This window comes from Phyllobates terribilis, unplaced genomic scaffold (genome assembly GCF_046119375.1).
Source record: "Phyllobates terribilis strain yellow unplaced genomic scaffold, ASM4611937v1 Scaffold_12__6_contigs__length_324123572, whole genome shotgun sequence".
Taxonomy (NCBI): Eukaryota; Metazoa; Chordata; class Amphibia; order Anura; family Dendrobatidae; genus Phyllobates; species Phyllobates terribilis.
This window is the reverse complement of record NW_027362772.1, coordinates 63246399-63268056: the sequence shown is the minus strand read 5'-3', so window position 1 is coordinate 63268056 and position 21658 is coordinate 63246399. Positions and strand designations below refer to the sequence as shown.

The 21658-nt window shown below is 44.5% G+C and overlaps 1 protein-coding gene across 1 annotated transcript in view; it reads left to right on the top strand.

Annotated features, from left to right (window-relative positions):
• The first annotated feature begins 1486 nt into the window (after window positions 1-1486).
• Window positions 1487-21658, top strand: part of TMEM145 (transmembrane protein 145) — a 59738-nt gene continuing 39566 nt past the window's right edge. The window contains exon 1 of the mRNA XM_073655853.1: window positions 1487-1815. Within this exon, the coding sequence (XP_073511954.1) occupies window positions 1717-1815 (99 nt within the window). The 5' untranslated portion in view covers window positions 1487-1716. The remainder of the gene's footprint in view (window positions 1816-21658) is intronic.

The following is a 21658-nucleotide window of genomic DNA, read 5'->3' as shown; positions in this document are numbered from 1 at the left end:
GATCCTCTGTGCACCCTGATCCTCTGTGCACCCTGATCCCCTGTGCACCCTGATCCTCTGTGCACCCTGATCCCCTGTGCACCCCGATCCCCTGTGCACCCCGATCCTCTGTGCACCCCGATCCCCTGTGCACCCCGATCCCCTGTGCACCCCGATCCTCTGTGCACCCCGATCCCCTGTGCACCCCGATCCTCTGTGCACCCCGATCCCCTGTGCACCCCGATCCCCTGTGCACCCTGATCCTCTCTGCACCCTGATCCTCTCTGCACCCTGATCCTCTCTGCACCCTGATCCTCTATGCACCCTGATCCCCTGTGCACCCTGATCCCCTATGCACCCTGATCCCCTGTGCACCCTGATCCTCTGTGCACCCTGATCCCCTGTGCACCCTGATCCTCTGTGCACCCTGATCCCCTGTGCACCCTGATCCTCTGTGCACCCTGATCCCCTGTGCACCCTGATCCTCTGTGCACCCTGATCCCCTGTGCACCCCGATCCCCTGTGCACCCCGATCCTCTGTGCACCCCGATCCCCTGTGCACCCCGATCCCCTGTGCACCCCGATCCTCTGTGCACCCCGATCCCCTGTGCACCCCGATCCTCTGTGCACCCCGATCCCCTGTGCACCCCGATCCCCTGTGCACCCCGATCCCCTGTGCACCCTGATCCTCTCTGCACCCTGATCCTCTCTGCACCCTGATCCTCTCTGCACCCTGATCCTCTATGCACCCTGATCCCCTGTGCACCCTGATCCCCTATGCACCCTGATCCCCTGTGCACCCTGATCCTCTGTGCACCCTGATCCCCTGTGCACCCTGATCCTCTGTGCACCCTGATCCCCTGTGCACCCTGATCCTCTGTGCACCCTGATCCCCTGTGCACCCTGATCCTCTGTGCACCCTGATCCCCTGTGCACCCCGATCCCCTGTGCACCCCGATCCTCTGTGCACCCCGATCCCCTGTGCACCCCGATCCCCTGTGCACCCCGATCCTCTGTGCACCCCGATCCCCTGTGCACCCCGATCCTCTGTGCACCCCGATCCCCTGTGCACCCCGATCCCCTGTGCACCCTGATCCTCTCTGCACCCTGATCCTCTCTGCACCCTGATCCTCTCTGTACCCTGATCCTCTCTGCACCCTGATCCCCTGTGCACCCTGATCCTCTGTGCACCCTGATCCCCTGTGCACCCTGATCCTCTGTGCACCCTGATCCCCTGTGCACCCTGATCCTCTCTGCACCCTGATCCTCTGTGCACCCTCATCCCCTGTGCACCCTGATCCCCTGTGCACCCTGATCCTCTCTGCACCCTGATCCTCTGTGCACCCTGATCCCCTGTGCACCCTGATCCTCTGTGCACCCTGATCCCCTGTGCACCCTGATCGTCTGTGCACCCTGATCTCCTGCACCCCGATGCTTTGTGCCCCTCTAGCCCCTTCACCCTCCTCCCCGCACACAGGACCCCGCTCTGCTGTACACGGAGCCCCCCCGTATCCCGTGTCTCCGCAGTGCTCGCCCCCGTGTCCTGTGCCTGCGCTCTGCTCCGTTCCCCCGGTGCCGCCTCTCTTCCCGGTGATACAGGCGGGGGCTCCTGCAGTCCGGCTCCACAGCAGCAGTGACCGGATCCGGCGCCGTCTCTCCGCGGTGTCGCGCACTTCTCGCCCTCGTCCTTGTACCGCCCGGAGCTGCAGTGTCCCGGAGGCTCAGCCCCGGCCGGTAATGGGGCCCCCAGCGGGCCCCGGGCTGCTCCTGCTGCTCCTCGGATCCCTGCGGTTCTGTGCGGCCAAATATGTGCGGGGAAACCTGAGCACCAAGGAGGTAAGAACCGGGGAGAAATAGCCGTGTCCGTGTATCTGTGTGTACGGGGCCAACGGGAGAGGAGAGAGCTGTACACTCCAGCACCTGTCATATGTCATCTATCTACATATCACCTATCTATATACATCTATATCTATTATCTATCATCTATCTATATCTATCTATATCTGTCTATATCTATCTATCATCTATCTATTATCTATCTATCATCTATCTATCATCTATCTATATCTGTCTATATCTATCTATCATCTATCTATTATCTATCTATTATCATCTATTATCTATCATCTATTATCTATCTATTATCTGTCTATTATCTATCATCTATCTATTTATCTATCTATCTATCTATCATCTATCTATTATCTGTCTATTATCTATCATCTATCTATTATCTATCTATCACCTATCTATTATCTATCTATCTATCTATCAACTATCTATCTATCATCTATCTATCATCTATCTATCATCTATTATCTATCTATCATCTATCTATTATCTATCTATTATCTATCTATCATCTATCTATCATCTATCTATTATCTATCTATTATCTATCTATCTATCTATCATCTATTATCTATCTATTATCTATCTATCTATTATCTATCTATCTATCTATCTATTATCTGTCTATTATCTATCTATCTATTATCTATCTATCTATCTATCTATTATCTATCTATCTATCTATTATCTATCTATCCTATCTATCTATCTATCTATTATCTATCTATCCTATCTATTCTATCTATCTATCTATCTATCTATTATCTATCTATCTATCTATTATCTATCTATTATCTATCTATCTATTATCTATCTATTATCTATCTATTATCTATCTATCTATTATCTATCTATCTATCATCTATCTATCATCTATCTATCTATTATCTATTATCTATCTATTATCTATCTATCATCTATCTATTATCTATCTATTATCTATCTATCATCTATTATCTATCTATTATCTATCTATCTATTATCTATTATCTATCTATATATCTATCTATTATCTATCTATCTATTATCTATCTATCTATTATCTATCTACTATCTATCTATTATCTATCTATCTATCTATCTATCTATTATCTATCTATCTATCTATTATCTATCTATCTATCTATTATCTATCTATCCTATCTATCTATCTATCTATCTATCTATCTATTATCTATCTATCCTATCTATTCTATCTATCTATCTATCTATTATCTATCTATCTATCTATTATCTATCTATCTATTATCTATCTATCTATCTATCTATTATCTATCTATTATCTATCTATCTATTATCTATCTATCTATTATCTATCTATTATCTATCTATCTATTATCTATCTATCTATCATCTATCTATCATCTATCTATCTATTATCTATTATCTATCTATTATCTATCTATCTATTATCTATCTATTATCTATCTATCATCTATCTATTATCTATCTATTATCTATCTATCTATTATCTATTATCTATCTATATATCTATCTATTATCTATCTATCTATTATCTATCTATCTATTATCTATCTATCTATTATCTATCTATCTATCTATCTATCTATTATCTATCTATCTATCTATTATCTATCCATATATCTATCCACACATGTAAGAAGTTGTGACGGGACTTTCTTCTTACCCTCGTCCTATGCCAGGTGCACGTTGACCACCCATCGGTGTGCAGTGATGCAGGAGGGTTACCTGCAGTCCCATGTAAGAGCACACAATATTGATGTTGTGGTCTCTGTATTTGCTATTAGAACTACTTTACGTTCTGCTCCCCAAACTTGGTGACTGTCGCTCGACCTGCTTGTTTGTGTCCTTATAATTCTATGGAGGATCGGTGCTGGACTTATTTTTGGATATTTAAAGGGGTATTCTAGATTTTCGTAAATAAAGCTTAAAGGGGTTGCCCTGAAAATATACCTCACCGCAGGATTGGTGGCATGGTCCTGATCCCTCTCCAGGACCGCCAGTGACCACATAAACAGCTTGCTGCTGCGCCTTTCATTCTCCGTACTCTGCTGTTAGTCCCTCAGACAGTGAATGGATCCGCAGCGTGCACGCTCGAGCAGTGCTCCATTCAATATAGGCAGCAGAGGACCCCTGTTTTTGTGATCGTTGGGGGGTCCTAGCGAGCAATCAGACATGTGTGACCCAATCCTGTGCATTGGCAATAAGTTGTACTTTTGGGATGATTGTGATAATTCTGCAACTTTCTTATACTTTTTGCTTTTCAATTATTCACCAATTTGAATATCAGGAGCTCTGCTTGCTTCACTGAATGGAAAACAGAGGCTAAAAACCAGCGCAGGTCTAAAGCCTAAAGTTTGCTGTAATTGTACAATGTTTACACCAGACTGATACATATTTGATACATTTTTGTACATATTTACTACATTGTTTGTTGCTGATTCTAGAAGATCTCTTCTTTGTTCTGTGCTCCATAGAGATACACCAATACATCTTGGTGTATTTATACTGCTATGCTTTATGAATTTCTCCTTTTTTTGGATAAATGTTTAGGTGCATATATTCTCCATAGAAGTCAAAGGAAAAAATGCATGAAGGTTCGGCAAAAGCACAGACTTCCGCGCTGTGACCGTACGGCGACCGTCAGCAGAATTTCAGCTCTGCTGCATTTTTGCCTTACCTAATTCACTGTCATTACTTGCGATTGTGGCAGCGGTACCCTGCGGGCCTTGTTATATCCCCTGCGGGCCTTGTTATATCCCCAGCCTCATGCAAAATTTTATACCCCAGTGCAATTTTGCAGGGATTGTTCATCTGCTTCAACACCTGGCAATCAGCTATGCTTAAAGGGGGTTGTCTCAAGTTTTTAAATGGTTAAAACTGCAAAAAAATCGTGCAAAAAAAAACAATTTCCCTCTTATTAAAAATCCTATTTGTTCTCAAGAACGAAGGGATTTTTAATCCTATAAATTACTGTTCATTGCCTCGGTTACCGGCCACCGCCGCAGTCTCAGAGTGGACGGTTACCTAGATAAGGAGCGAGCGCCTCAGTGGTCCTGCTCTGTTCCTAGCTACCTATTCTAGCAGCATGGGAGAGCATTAGACTATAATGCTGGTCCAAACTGTCAATCATCAGGAGCACACCGCCTCTGCAACCAGAAAGCAGGGAGGAAAAGGAGCCTGAAGATAGAAGAGTAGAGCTCTGCTTTAAAGCTTCCCTGCAGCGCCTCCGCAGGGGAAATAAAGCATTACAAATCAATGGATTATCTGCACAATGCAGTCAGAAAGGCGCTGTCTGAAAGACGGGCAGCAAAATCCCATTGAAAGCGCTCATTCCTCTTCCATATGCCGCGGCCCGACTCTCACCCACACGTCGGCCTCAGCTGAACAATGGAGGCGCTTCTGCCCGGCATTACTGCTGATTGCATTCACATTGCATTGATTTCTGTGCTGTGCCTTTAACATTAGTAACTGATTAATCAATTAATCTGCCTCTAAGGACGGAGTCTGACAACTGCTGATCGGCATCAGATGCCGACAAAGGGTGAGATGACATATTATCTACACCCATCAGCCAGAACATTTTCCCCGGGGGTGAGATATATTATCAGGAGGTGAACAGTCAGGTCTTGAAGTTGATGTTTTGAAAGCAGAAAAAATGTGCGACTGTAAGGACCTGAACGACCAAATTGTGATTTCTAGGTGACTGGATACTAGTATCTCCAAAATAACAGGTGTATACAGTGGTGTGAAAAAGTGTTTGCCCCCTTACTGATTTCTTATTCTTTAGCATGTTTGTCACTTAAATGTTTCAGACCACAAAACTAATTTAAATATTAGACAAAGAAAGTAACCACAAAATGCAGTTTTTAAATGAAGGTCTTTATCATTAAGGGAAAAAGAAATCCAAACCTACAGGGCCCTGTGCGAAAAAGTGATTGCCCCCTAAACCTAATAACTGGTTGGGCCCTTAGCAGCAATAACTGCAATCAAGCATTTGTGATAACTGGCAATTAATCTTTACAACGCTCTGGAGGAATTTTGGCTGCTCATCTTTGCAAAATTGTTGTAATTCGGCCACATTGGAGGGTTTCCAAGCATGAACCGCCCTTTTAAGCATCTCAATCGGATTAAGGTCAGGACTTTGACTAGGCCACTCGAAAGTCTTAATATTGTTTTTTTTAAGCCATTCAGAGGTGGACTTGCTGGTGTGTTTTGGATCATTGTCCTGCTGTATCACCCAAGTGCACATTAGCTTGAGGTCATGAACAGATGGCCGGACATTCTCCTTCAGGAATTTTTAGTAGACAGCAGAATTCATGGTTCCATTTACCACAGCAAGTCTTCCGGGTCCTGAAGCAGCAAAACAGCCCCAGACCATAACACTACCACCACCATATTTTACTGTTGGTATGATGTTCCTTTTCTAAAATGCTGTGTTACTTCTATGCCAGATGTAATGGGACATACACCTTCCAAAAGAAAAGGTTAAACTTTTGTCTCGTCAGTCCACAGAGTATTCTCTCAAAAGTCTTGGTGATCATCAAGATGTTTCTGGCAAAACTGAGACGAGCCTTTATGTTCGTTTTGCTCAGCAGTGGTTTTCGTCTTGGAATTCTGCCATGCTGCCATTTTTGCTCAGCCTCTTTCTTATGATGGAGTCATGTACACTGACCTTAACTGAGGCAAGTGAGGCTTGCAGTTCATTGGATGTTGTTGTGGGGTCTATTGTGACCTCTTGAATGAGTCGTCGCTGCGCTCTAGGGGTCATTTTTGACGGCCGGCCACTCCTGGGAAGGTTCACCACTGTTCCATGTTTTCACCATTTGTAGATAATTCCTTTCACTGTGGTTCGCTGGAGTCCCAAAGCTTTAGAAATGGCTTTTTAACCTTTTCCAGACTGATAGATCTCAATTACTTTGTTTCTCATTTGTTCCTGAAATTCTTTGGATCGCAGCATGATGTCTAGCTTTTGAGGATCTTTTGGTCTACTTCACTTTGTCAGCCAGGTCCTATTTAAGTGATTTCTTGATTGAGAACACGTGTGTCAGTAATCAGGCCTGTGTGTGGCTAGGGAAAATGAACTCCTCTTCCCAAAGATGTGATAAACCGCAGTTAATTTATGTTTTAATGGAGGGCGCAATCACTTTTTCACACAGGGCCCTGTAGGTTTGGATTTATTTTTCCCTTAATAATAAACGCCTTCATTTAAAAACTGCATTTTGTGGTTACTTGTGTTATCTATGTCTAATATTTAAATTTGTTTTGAAACATTTAAGTGCCAAACATGCAAAACAATAAGAAATCAGGAAGGGGTCAAACACTTTTTCACACTATTGTAGCAGGTCTTTTGGGGTGTTCCCGGTATACGGCATGTCTTGTGGGGTGTTCCTGGTATACAGTAGGTCTTGTGGGGTGTTCCCGGTATACGGCAGGTCTTGCGGGGTGTTCTTGGTATACGGCAGGTCTTGTGGGGTGTTCCTGGTATGCGGCAGGTCTTGTAGGGTGTTCCTATTATACGGCAGGTCGTGTGGGGTGTTCCTGGTATACAGAAGGTCTTGTGGGGTGGTCCCGGTATACGGCAGGTCTTGTAGAGTGTTCCTGGTACATGGCAGGTCTTGTGGGGTGTTCCTAATATACAGCAGGTCTTGTAGGGTGTTCCCGGTATACGGCAAGTCTTGTGGAGTGTTTCCGATATACGGCGGTTCTTTTGGGAGGTACCCGGTATACGGCAGGTCTTGTGGGGTGTTCCCTGTATATGGCAGGTCTTATGGGATGCTCCTGGTATATAGCAGGTCTTGTGGGGTGTTACTGGTATATGGCAGGTCTTGTGGGGTGTTCCTGGTATACAGTAGGTCTTGTGGGGTGTTCCCGGTATACGGCAGGTCTTGCGGGGTGTTCTTGGTATACGGCAGGTCTTGTGGGGTGTTCCTGGTATACGGCAGGTCTTGTAGGGTGTTCCTATTATACGGCAGGTCGTGTGGGGTGTTCCTGGTATACAGAAGGTCTTGTGGGGTGGTCCCGGTATACGGCAGGTCTTGTAGAGTGTTCCTGGTACATGGCAGGTCTTGTGGGGTGTTCCTAATATACAGCAGGTCTTGTAGGGTGTTCCCGGTATACGGCAAGTCTTGTGGAGTGTTTCCGATATACGGCGGTTCTTTTGGGAGGTACCCGGTATACGGCAGGTCTTGTGGGGTGTTCCCTGTATATGGCAGGTCTTATGGGATGCTCCTGGTATATAGCAGGTCTTGTGGGGTGTTACTGGTATATGGCAGGTCTTGTGGGGTGTCCCCGGTATATGGCAGGTGTGGGATGTTACCGGTATACGGCAGGTCTTATGGGATGCTCCTGGTATATAGCAGGTCTTGTAGGGTGTTACTGGTATACAGCAGGTCTTGTAGGGTGTTCCTGGTATACGGCAGGTCTTGTAGGGTGTTCCCGGTATATGTCAGGTCTTGTGGGATGCTGCCGGTATATGGCAGGTCTTGTGGTGTGCTCCTGGTATATGGCAGGACTTGTGGTGTGTTCCCGGTATACAGCAGGTCTTGTGGGGTGTTCCCGGTATATGGCAGGTCTTGTGGGGTGCTCCTGGTATATGGCAGGTCTTGTGGGGTGTTCCTGGTATATGGCTGGTCTTGTGGTGTGTTCCCGGTATATGGCAGGTCTTGTGGTGTATTCCCGGTATATGGCAGGTCTTGTGGTGTGTTCCCAGTATATGGAAGGTTTTATGGGGTGTTCCCGGCATACGGCAGGTCCTGTGGGCTGTTCCCGGTATACGGCAAGTCTTGTGGGGTGTTCCCAGTATACTGCAGGTCTTGTGGTGAGTTCCCGGTATACGGCAAGTCTTGTGGGGTGTTCCCAGTATACTGCAGGTCTTGTGTGTGGTGTGTTCCCGGTATATGGCAGGTCTTGTGGGGTGTTCCCGGTATACGGCAGGACTTGTGGGGTGTTCCCGGTATACAGCCGGTCTTGTGGGGTGTTCCCGGTATACGGCAGGTCTTGTGGGGTGTTCCCGGTATACGGCCGGTCTTGTGGGGTGTTCCCGGTATACGGCAGGTCTTGTGGGGTGTTCTCGGTATACGGCAGGTCTTGTGGTGTGCCCCCGGCATATGGCAGGTCTTGTGGGGTGTTCCCGGTATACGGCAGGTCTTGTGGTGTGTTCCCGGTATACGGCAGGTCTTGTGGGGTGTTCCCGATATACGGCAGGACTTGTGGGGTGTTCCCGGTATACAGCCGGTCTTGTGGGGTGTTCCCGGTATACGGCAGGTCTTGTGGGGTGTTCCCGGTATACAGCAGGTCTTGTGGGGTGCTTCCAGTATACGGCAGGTCTTGTGGGGTGTTCCCGGTATACGGCAGGTCTTGTGGGGTGTTCCCGGTATACGGCAGGTCTTGTGGTGTGCTCCCAGCATACGGCAAGTGTTGTGGGGTGCTCTTGGTTATGGCAGGTCTTGTGTCAACAATTTGTTAACAAATTGTTAGTGCCCAGATTGGCCCAAGGACGGACAATCATGGAAGGCAGGAGGATCCACTGGTGGAAGAAGACGGCGGAGGCCATGTGATTGGGCGATGTTCTGCTGGAAACCTTAGCTCCTGGCATCATGTGCATGCAACATCCACCTAACATTGTACAGACCAGCAACCCCATTCCCGGAAGTGAGAATTGACAGTGCCTAATTCAGCCGGGTAATGCCCCCACCACGCTGCAAAAATTGTACAGAACTGGAGGAACATGACAAAGAGTGGAAGGAGATGACGGTTTTTCATTCTAAAGTGCGGAAATACTTTCCTAATCAGATTCCTGGAGGGTGCCATGTGTGAAATTTACACTGTTGGCCAACTTGCACTTGATTTGCCAGCAAGGAATGCTGGGAGATTTTAGCTCTGAAGCCTGTGAAGTTGTTAATGCTTCTCTGGGCTATGACACATTCCGTTACTCAGGATGAGATCATGTAACTTCAGACTATGAGCTCATTACCTAGCGGTGCCATCATTGTTTCTGGGGGCTCCATCTTATCACAATGTGATAGGTCAGACTATGATGAAAAGCGGCATTCCCCTTTAAATCAGGTTTTTACCATTTAATAATCCTATAAGCGGATGGGAAGAACATGACGTCTGTGTAATTATACTGCACATTGAGTGACTCGCGGCCACAAGGTGGGTTTTTTTGTGGAGGAGGGAGAAAAATCAGAGACCTCAATGCTTAAAAGACGAAATTGCTTTAATATTAATTTTCGCCTTTCAATGGACGGCGTAATATGCTGCAGAAATGTGCAGGTTATCGCAGCTGTACCCATAGAGCCTCGTATCACTAATATCACCCTAATACTTATACCACTGATGGCAATATTCACAATGATGCTGAGTAAACATAGGACCATCATGATAGTCTTTATAAAAGGGGTTGGAATAAAGTTTTGAATTTTTTTGGAATTCCAACACTTTTTTAAATTTTGCAACTCAGAGCAACTTACTAGAAGCTGAGCTTTAAAACCGGACACAGGAGACAACACTTCAGTGATGCTCTTTCTGTTAAAAAGACCTATGAGTGGGTGAAAGAAGGAGGACTCACAGGCTTTCTACATGAGTGGGTGAGAGAAGCAGGACTCACATGCTTTCTACATGAGTGGGTGAGAAAAGCAGGACTCACAGGCTTTGTACATGAGTGGGTGAGTAAAGCAGGACTCACAGGCTTTCTACATGAGTGGGTGAGAGAAGCAGGACTCACAGGCTTTCTACATGAGTGGGTGAGAAAAGCCGGACTCGCAGGCTTTGTACATGAGTGGGTGAGAGAAGCAGGCAGGACTCACAGGCTTGATCTATGAATGGCTGAGAGAATCAGGACTCACAGGCTTTATCTCTGGGTGAGAGAAGAAGAATTCTTAGGTTTTCTACATGAGTAGGTGAAAAAAGCAGGACTCACAGGCTTTCTCTATAAGTGGGTGAGAGAAGCAGGACTCACAGGCTTTCTCTATAAGTGGGTGAGAGAAGCAGGACTCACAGGCTTTATCTATGAGTGGGTGGGAAAAGGAGGACGCACGGGCTTTATCTATGAGTGGGTGAGAGAAGCAGGACTCACAGGCTTTCTCTATAAGTGGGTGAGAGAAGAAGGACTCACAGACTTTATCTATGAGTGGGTGGGAAAAGGAGGACTCACAGGCTTTATCTCTGAGTGAATGAGAGAAGCAGGACTCACATGCTTTCTCTATGAGTGGGTAGGAGAAAAAGGACTCACAGGCTTTTCTGTATGAGTGAGTGGGAAATGCAGGACTCACAGGCTTTCTCTATGAGTGGGTGAGAGAAGCAGAACTCATAGGTTTTCTACATGAGTGGTTGAGAGAAGCAGGTCTCACAGGCTTTATGAGTGGGTGAGAGAAGCAGGACTCACAGACTTTATCTATGAGTGGGTGAGAGAAGCAGGACTCACAGGCTTTATCTATGAGTGGGCGGGAGAAAAAGGACTCACAGGCTTTTCTGTATGAGTGAGTGGGAAATGCAGGACTCACAGACTTTCTCTGAGTGGGTGAGAGAAGCAGAACTCATAGGTTTTCTACATGAGTGGGTGATAGAAGCAGGACTCGCAGGCTTTATCTATGAGTGGGTGAGAGAAGCAGGACTCACATGCTTTCTCTATGAGTGGGTAGGAGAAAAGGGACTCACAGGCTTTTCTGTATGAGTGAGTGGGAAATGCAGGACTCACAGACTTTCTCTATGAGTGGGTGAGAGAAGCAGAACTCATAGGTTTTCTACATGAGTGGGTGAGAGAAGCAGGACTCACAGGTTTTATCTATGAGTGGGTGAGAGAAGCAGGACTCACAGGCTTTAACTATGAGTGGGTGAGAAATAGGACTCACAGGCTATTCTTTATGAGTTTGTGGGAAAAGCAGAACTTACAGGCTTTCCCTATCAGTGGGTGGGAAATATAGGACTCACAGGTTTTCTCCATGAGTGAGTGGGTGGAGGAAGCAGGACTCACAGGTATTCTCTGTCAGTGGGTGGAGGAATCAGGACTCACAGGCTTTGTGTATGAGTGGGTGGAGGAAGCAGGACTCACAGGCTTTGCTTTCTCTATGAGTGGATGGAGGAAGCAGGACTCAGATTTTATTTATGAGTGGGTGGAGGAAGCACGACTCACAGGCTTTCTGTATGAGTGGGTGGAGGAAGCAGGACTCACAGTCTGTATGAGTTGGTGGAGAAATCAGGACTCGTAGGCTTTCTCTATGAGTGTGTAGAGGAAGCAGGACTCACAAACTTTATTTATGGGTGAGTGGAGGAAGCACGACTCACAGGCTTTCTGTATGAGTGGGTGGAGAAAGCAGGACTCGTAAGCTTTCTCTATGATTGGCCATAGGAAGCAGGACTGACATGATTAATTTAGGATAACAAACCACGACACTCAGAATACTGAAAATTAAATTTCCTTTCATTGGGAGATCTGCAGAAGGCAAGAATCCACAGCACCATAAGTGGCCAACGTTCACCTGGATCCTTCCTCTGAGCACCTTCCAGGATTGATCAGTGCCTACCATATTTTCTTCTAGGCTTACATTTGTATTTTCCTGATTTTGGTGTCTCCTCCTCTATTCGATTCTGTCTCATATGTTTCCAACCATTCCCAAATATAATAGCTGAAGTGGCTTCAATCAGGAGTTGCATTAATATAGGTTCATTAATCACTCCCGCTAATCATGTCCTGAATTATGGACGTGAATGGATCAGATTGTCTTCTCACCTTTTAGAACTTCAGCCCATCACAATGCAATGTGATCCTGACTCGCTCCGTAGAGATCCAGCTTCTTGCTTTGTCCGTTCAGGTTACATGTAATTCAGGCGATGTCTAGCAGAAATGTAGAAGTGGTTGAAACCTCCCGCATAAAGGAACGGAGAAAATGTGTGGTCGGCTTTCATGAACTGACAGGCAGAGTGATGCTCCATAAACATTTGCTTTCTAAAGCGATGAAATATTTTCCAGAGTGTTGATGTCCTTGAAAAGGAAGGTTGTTATGGAGAATATTCCGCAGTTTATTCCTGCCGTCAGCGACTTGACATTCATTTCATCTCTTGCCCTCATCTACTAGATCCTTGTGTGTCCCACCACTAGAATCTCCTCTGATCTCTAGAACATTTTCTCCTTGCACAAGACCTCAACCAGGAAAAGTTGAATTGACCAGTTAGTTGCATATGCTCCATACCATTCTATTCTAAATCTGTGAATGCATGGAGCTTGGCTATCTTTGGTTGACTTCAGATTTTAGCGGCAGGGCGCTTGCATGACCAACCACTCCATTCAACATTGGCTTCTCCTGGTTTTTCTCATGGCACAATACCAATGCCTGGAGGAGTGGACTGGAGCAGTTGATTGTGCATGATGCCTGCCACTCCTTTATTACTCCATAGCACTGAGCGCATGCGCAATTAAGCTCTCCATTCAATTTGTCCTGGTCAAGATTTTACCATGTTGTCTCCTGGATTTCCCCTCCGCGCAAGACCAAAGCCAAGAGAACCCTAATGGAGTAGTTGGTTGCACATGTGCCCTGTTATGCCAACATATGATTATGGCACTTTGCACATGCACAATTAAGCTGATCTTTCAACTTCTCCTGGCTGTGGTTTTCTCCTAGATTTCCCTTTTACATAAGACCATGGCCAAGAGGAGCTGAATGGAGCAGTTGGTTGTGCATGGCGCCTTGTCACTCCATCATCCATCAATGGCACTGAGTGCATGCGCAATTAAGCTCTCCAGTCAACTTCTCCAGACTGAGGTTCTACCATGTTCTCTCCTGAGTTTGCCCTTGGTGCAAGACCACGGTGAAGAGAACCTGAATGGAGTAGTTGGTTGCGCATGCGCCCTGTCAAGCCTTATGGCACTTAGCACATGCAAAATTAAGCTCTTCATTCAACTTCTCCTGGTTGCAGTTTTCTTCTGTTCTCTGCTAGATTTCTCCTTGGCACAAGACCTTGGCCAAGAGGAACTAAATGGAGCAGTTGGTTGTGCAATGTCACTCCATCATCCAACAATGGCACTGAGCGCATGCGCAATTAAGCTTCCAACTTCTGGCTGGGTTTTCCCTTTGATGCAAGACGGCTTAGTATTTTGTGACAGGACATTTGCACAACAAACCACTCCATTAAACTCCTCCTATCTGCAGGTTTCCCGTCATCTCCTGGTTTTCTCCTTGGCGTAAGACCAAAGCCAGAAGGTGTTGAACAGAGCAGTTGGATCCATATGCTCCCGGTCACTCTATGGCACTGGGCTCAATAAATTTCTCCGAGCTGTGGTTTTCCCATGTTCTCTCCAGGTTTTTCCTTTGGTGCAAGAGTCAGTTAAATGGATCGGTTGGTTGCACATTTGCCACTAAGAGCTTCATTGAACTCCTCTTGGTTTCAGTTTTGCTTCCAGGGGAGAAAGAGGGACGAAAGTCCAAGTTTTGGAAAACAATTTTGATTAAAAAATGACCACCTATCTGGTGGATAGGTTGTAAACTGGAAAGCCCCTTTAATTATACTGAAGTAAGGAATGAATTCAGGCAAGCTAGGAAGATTTGTCCTTCAGGGAACCTTTTAAAGAGTTGTCCCATTTAGGACCAACATCTAGCTGAAGAATGGGGTCATCTTTGATTGCTCTCAGTCCATCTGGCCAATACATCTCCGTGTGTAAATCTTCAGTTGCGTCCAGTATAGAAATACTATGCGTTTGTAATTTCCTTTAAGAGCGCCTGATATCTTCAGGATGCAGATGTGTTATTTCTTAGAAGCCTTTGAGTAGACGACATGACGCCTCCTTCTTGATGGATCACAAGGGACCGAGAGAGTTTGTTGACGATCCCTCGAAGACTGACGTAGCCCAGGTATAAGGAATGGCTCAAATGATGCAGTGCAGACATCAAACATCTCCCGGGAGGGAGCTCCGTCTTTATCAGCTCCTGTTAATAAAGTATGTCAGAAGACGATGATGAATGAAACAGCCCGAAGTCGATGCTCGCCCAAATCAAAGTCTAAAGTAATCATAAATATACATATCCATATATACAAGTCAGCTGTGCGTGTCTTTGAAGAGATCTGATGCCCAGACACCATGAAAAGACTTCTTATCTGGGTCTGCCCTTGAATTTGCAGATAATTAAAGGGATGCTCTGTCTAAAAGGGGAGCTCCATTTTTTAAGTCTTAGATGCAATTTTCAGTTAATGTGATCAAATGGAGTCAATTAAAGTGTTTTTTTCCCAATTTTATAGATGAGTGTTGTCGGATAGAGCTTGTAAGGACAAGTACTTTCGCAATTTGCTGTTTATTTATGTTTGCAGCCGTTCTTAAGATATTAACACTTTTCTTTTCTTTACATTTCATTGCCTAGGAGACCGACCACCGCTGCTGTCTGGTTTGTAAGCTCTGTGCTGAAGCTGGCCGGGATTAGGAGGTAACAGTGTGCTCCAGGGATCATGGCCAAGTTGAAAACAGTGCTTACAAGCCCAACAGGACTTACAAGCACGTTCTTCTTTCTAGCAGCGGTGGTCGGTCTCCAAGGCAACGAACTGTACACAAAACAAAAGTGTTAATATCTCAAAAACAGCTAAAATTTTTTAGAAGCAGTAAATTGCAAAATTGCTTGTATTTACAAGCTCTATCTAACAATACCCATTTTATGAAGACGGGATTATCCCTTTAAGTGTTTCCCTTATTTACATATAATAACTAATATGGCCGCCCTGCAGTTCTTTAAGAGGTAGTCAGGCCGCTTTAACTCATAAACCGCTCAAGGATTCCAATTTACAAGTAATTCTCACTGTTTTTAGTGGCCACAAGGGACCCTTCTTCCTGAAAATGTGCCTTTTTATGGGTGACTTGTGCTGTGTGCCGGACTGATAGCCTGGACCCCTTTATCAGACAGTGAAACTCCTGTGTCACCAGGGCTGTTTTTATGTAATCTGACAGTAGAATTATGTAGGGTCTGAGACCGTGATTCCAGTGATATATCACTTAGTTTACTGGGTGTAGCTGTTGTGGTAGAATCCCTGTTTTCTCTTCTGCAGATCTAGCAAAGCTCAGAATGCTGAGCCCTGTATAACCCCGCCCACAACACTGATTGGCTGAAAGCTGTTACTCAGTGATGGTTGCGGAGTTAGACAAAACAGGAGGACTAGAAGGCACAAGACAGCTAGTCCTATGGTGATAAAACACTGATTGCATTGAAATAACCACAGACGGCCTAATAAGTGACACATCTCTGGAATCAGGCTCTCTCACCCTACATCATGCTGCTTTCAGATTACAAAACAAACAACTGCTGACAGATTTTTTTTAATGTAAGCGATCATAATCATACGATCGCATGTTCAAGTCAGGCTAAAAAATAGTGTAAAAAAAAAAAAAGTTCAAACAAAAGTGCTCCCAAGATGTTATAGTCACACCTCTCTTACTAAAAATACCATCTTATAGGAGGCTAAGTCTATATTATTACCAGGATTTTTTTTTTTTCTTGGAAGTAAGTCAACGAAAAAGAGGAGAAAACAAGTAAATGTCACATTGGTCGGTGGTGGCGATAACACAGTACAAAGCAAATGTTTATGACATTTTACTCGCGGCTTCTTCCGCGCAGCTTAATATCAGTTTAGGATTCCGAGGACATAAAAGCGTTTTGCAACAAGTCAGTTGATAATGTATAAACGGTCCCATCGGGGTAATTAGCATTGTATTAGTCAGTGCCGCTCTATCCTCCATTAGTCTCAGCCAACAGGTAAAAGTTGCATCTTGACTCGTGAGCACTAGTATTGCGCGAACATGCTCGAATAACACCTTATCCGAACACTTTCGAGCAACAATAGCGACCACCTATCATCTTCTATCCATTCCATGTATTTACATAGAGTTTATCGATCAATCCGGAACTTAGCGAGTCCATTCATTGTAGATGACCCCAAGGTTCGAGAAGTCCATGTCCAAGGTTGACTCGTCTTGATAGGAGGCATCTTTGTTCTCCAAATGTATAAACTGTCCCATCGGGGTAAATAACATTGTATTTGTCAGTGCCGCTCTATCCTCTCCATTAGTCTCAGCCAACAGGTAAAATTTGCATCTTGACTCGTGAGCACTAGTGTTGCGCGAACATGCTCAGATGACACCTTATCCGAACACTTTCGCGCAATAATAGTGAGCACCTATCATCTTCTATCCATTCCATGCATTTACATAGAGTTTATCGATCAATCCGGAACTTAGCGAGTCCATCCATTGTAGATGACCCCAAAGTTCGAGAAGTCCATATCCAAGGTTGACTCGTCTTGATAGGAGGCATCTTTGTTCTCCAATGACTCTCTTCTGTCCACGACAAAGGGGTAAAGGTTCTAGATTACTTTGTGGCTTGTGATAATATTTTTACATACTTGCCCAATGCCAATTCTACGTCTGGGAAGACGAGTCATTAGATTAGTATGTAAGGATGAAGACTTCTGATGACAGTTTGTCTCTTTTCTACTTGCCCTGATCTTACTGAAGTCTACTGTCTCTTACCACTATTATTACTACAGTGGGGTCAAAGAATTCCCCATCTCCATTTTATATAGAATTCATATTTTTATGCCTGAAGAAGACCCCTTTACGGGATTGAAACGTGTTCCCTGTGTGTTTGCAAGATGAGGATTGTAGATCTTCATTTGTAGAAATTATCCAAAAGATTTCCAGTGGCCATGTCGACAGTCTTGGGTCACCGGTTCAGAGCAACGCAAACCTCCTACCATCTGATCTGATTTGTAGAGCGAAACATGCACGCCGTCACACTGGTCCTAGTAAGAAGTTATGGGGATGCCAGTAGGGAGGAGGAGGTCTGCTGACCATGGACTGCCGATTTGGCCGCTGGACCAGGGTCTTGATTATCTTTATTAATTTACCTCTGATGGATCTCCGATTGTTTGTACCCATAGATGACAACAGGATCTGTATCACATACCTACCTTTGCCCAGTGTTGTTCCAGGCTCTGAAGAAGAACCTGAAGGATGTGGAGCTCCAGATTTAGAGGTCCACACTATCCAAAGCTTGTACTTCCATATTAGACTAGTGCATTGCATTACCTGTGACCAAGATACCGTCCCACCTAATAAGATTACGCCCCATGAATCAACAACTTGGGCAGATGACTGGGAAAGTCCATACCCTTGTACTAGGCCGAGGAAAATGAAGAATTGAAGGTAACCCAAGACTCTGTTGCCTATTTCAGGGCCAACTCTTTTGAGACCTTAAGGATCCACATTGCTGTATGTGTCTGTTGCGATACAACAGGTTTTTTTTTCATTTGGACCCTTTTTCAGACTTGGATTGAGGACAGGGATTCTGGAATAGAAATGATTGAGTTGTAGCTATAAGGTAGTAATACAGATATGTGCCCTGGCAGAATAAATACACCTACAAAATAGTCCACCATGAAATATTCTATGTGAACCAAGTACAGGAACAGACAAAATTTGTGTAGTTACATAAACAGTAGTAATTTATTAAACTTTCAACATTCCGGTAGCATATTGAAAAAGTTCACAGGAGATAACACAAAGTAATAAGCGTTTCGCCTCAGGCTTTGTCAAGGGATATGCCATTAATTATAGAAACATGGGCAAATTCTCTGCTATTAGGATAAATTAATTCTTTCTTCTTGGACGAAGGCATCTGCCACCCGCACATAGATGTCTGCTAGTAAAACAGTTGTAATGTAGTATTATTAGTTTGATGTGATGCTGTCTGCTATCACGTTATTATCGAGGGACTCGTCTGGATGCCAGGTCTTATCATTTCTCAGCACCCGGGCACTCGTTACTGCATGTTAAATAGACAATTGGTAATTAATATTATGCTCATTGTCTAAACCCTGATAAACATTGCACATCCTAATTTGCCTTCTATTTTTTGCAGATAAGGTTTTCTTAATTAGGTTTCTTGGCTGTGCTTCACTTTGAGGTTGTCACACTGACTAATGTCCCAGTCAAGCTGGGAATGTGTCATTTCTTCTCGGTGTCGCCATACTAATTTATACTTTGTTCATACTGCCCCAAACTTCTTTTTATTCATGCCACCATAACTTAACGTAAACTTGTAGTTCATACCTCCACAGCCATCATTAGAAAATCCTCCACAATTCTATTACTCAAGTCTACTTTAGAGGGTCAAAAATTGGGTCGCACGCGTATCAGAAAATCTCAAGGACCAATAATAAAGATGTCTAATTTTACATAATATAAATTTATAGTTTCTGGGTTTTTGCAGATTTTCAGCCAGAGAAACATTTTGCTTTTTCTCTTTAGACATTTTCATTCGAGCTTTCGGAGCTAGCTTGCGCTGAGCCGTGCTGGACGGATTACAGATGCTGTTAAGAGACCTCTTATTTATTTATGAGGTGGCGGATTGTTGATGATCAACAGTTAATTAGGACACACCATCTGCTTGGTAGACAGCGCGTAATCTGAGATGCATAGTGAAGACTACGTGCAAAAGCAGGAGCTGCTGACGGGTATACTGGAATGCTTGCATCATATCTGTATATATACGTTTGCGTGTGCAAATAGTGAACTGAAAGTTTGGAGCAACCTAAGTATATGCAACTGCTTTAGATTTTGTGGGAAATTTAAGGCAGTGTTCCGCAAGATGGAAAAAAGACATCGTCAATATACCTTCTGTTGTAATGTGATCTAGTAATGGCCTACTTATTGTCTATCAATCTACCATTCCAAGCCATCATTCGCCATTCTTCTATGCCTCCGCGTAGTCAATGTTTATCTATGTCTATCCACACGGTCATCATCTTTCGATGCTTCCATCCATCTAGTCATTATAATTATCTGTCTATGTACAATTCCATCTATCTGTGCAACTGATCTTTACTTCTTATTTTTTTATCTATACCTCCATCCATGTATGCAATCCTTCATGTCAATTTATTTGTTGGCTTCTCCATCCATCCATTCACTCATCCATCCACAACTGCCATGTTTCCCCGATAACAATATGGGGTCTTTTATTAATATTTTGTTCCGAAATATGGGTTAGGGCCTATTTTCAGGGAATGTCTTATTTTTTTCCATGAACAACAATCCACATTTATTCTTGACAAAAAGAATCAACATTTATTCAAATATAATCATGTCATCACACATACACTGCGCATGTACATGAATATACACTGCACATATACATGTATCACATGTATATACACACACTCCACATAGTGTACACATGTATATACACACACTGCACATACACATGTATATATACACACACACACTCCACATGTACATGTATATACACACACACTGCACATACACATGTATATACACACATTGCACATACTGTACACATGTATATACAAACACTGCACATACATACAGTACAGACCAAAAGTTTGGACACACCTTCTCATTTAAAGATTTTTCTGTATTTTCATGACTTTTAAAATTGTACATTCACACTGAAGGCATCAAAACTATGAATTAACACATGTGGAATTATATACTTAACAAAAAAGTGTGAAACAACTGAAAATATGTCTTATATTCTAGGTTCTTCAAAGTAGCCACCTTTTGCTTTGATGACTGCTTTGCACACTCTTGGCATTCTCTTGATGAGCTTCAAGAGGTAGTCACCGGAAATGGTCTTCCAACAATCTTGAAGGAGTTCCCAGAGATGCTTAGCACTTGTTGGCCCTTTTGCCTTCACTCTGCGGTCCAGCTCACCCCAAACCATCTCGATTGGGTTCAGGTCTGGTGACTGTGGAGGCCAGGTCATCTGGCGTAGCACCCCATCACTCTCCTTCTTGGTCAGATAGCCCTTACACAGCCTGGAGGTGTGTTTGGGGTCATTGTCCTGTTGAAAAATAAATGATGGTCCAACTAAGCGCAAACCGGATGGAATAGCATGCCGCTGCAAGATGCTGTGGTAGCCATGCTGGTTCAGAATGTCTTCAATTTTGAATAAATCCCCAACAGAATCACCAGCAAAGCACCCCCACACCATCACACCTCTTCCTCCATGCTTTACGGTGGGAACCAGGCATGTAGAGTCCATCCGTTCACCTTTTCTGCGTCACACAAAGACACAGGGGTTGGAACCAAAGATCTCAAATTTGGACTCATCAGACCAAAGCACAGATTTCCACTGGTCTAATGTCCATTCCTTGTGTTCTTTAGCCCAAACCAGTCTCTTCTGCTTGTTGCCTGTCCTTAGCAGTGCTTTCCTAGCAGCTATTTTACCATGAAGGCCTGCTGCACAAAGTCTCCTCTTAACAGTTGAAGAGATGTGTCTGCTGCTAGAACTCTGTGTGGCATTGACCTGGTCTCTAATCTGAGCTGCTGTTAACCTGCGATTTCTGAGGCTGGTGACTCGGATAAACTTATCCTCAGAAGCAGAGGTGACTCTTGGTCTTCCTTTCCTGGGGCGGTCCTCATGTGAGCCAGTTTCTTTGTAGCGCTTGATGGTTTTTGCAACTGCACTTGGGGACACTTTCAAAGTTTTCCCAATTTTTCGCACTGACTGACCTTCATTTCTTAACCCCTTCCCGACCCGTGTCACACCGTTTGTGACATGGAAAACAGTTCGTTCCCGACCCATGTCACAGCGTCTGTGACATGGAGGGAAAGACCCCCTGCAGCGCCTGCGAGCGGGGTCGCTCAGGTGTCACAGTTGCTACTGCAACTGGACATCCTGAAGTCGACCCCCCGGGGGGTGGATTAACCCCCCCGTGCCTGGGACCCCTCCGATTGGCTGTTTCATTTTCACTTTTAATGAAACTGCCAATCGGTATGAATTAAATATTTCACCAATGAAAATTGGTGTAATATTTAAATCTGGGCATGGCCTGATGCTTACAGCAT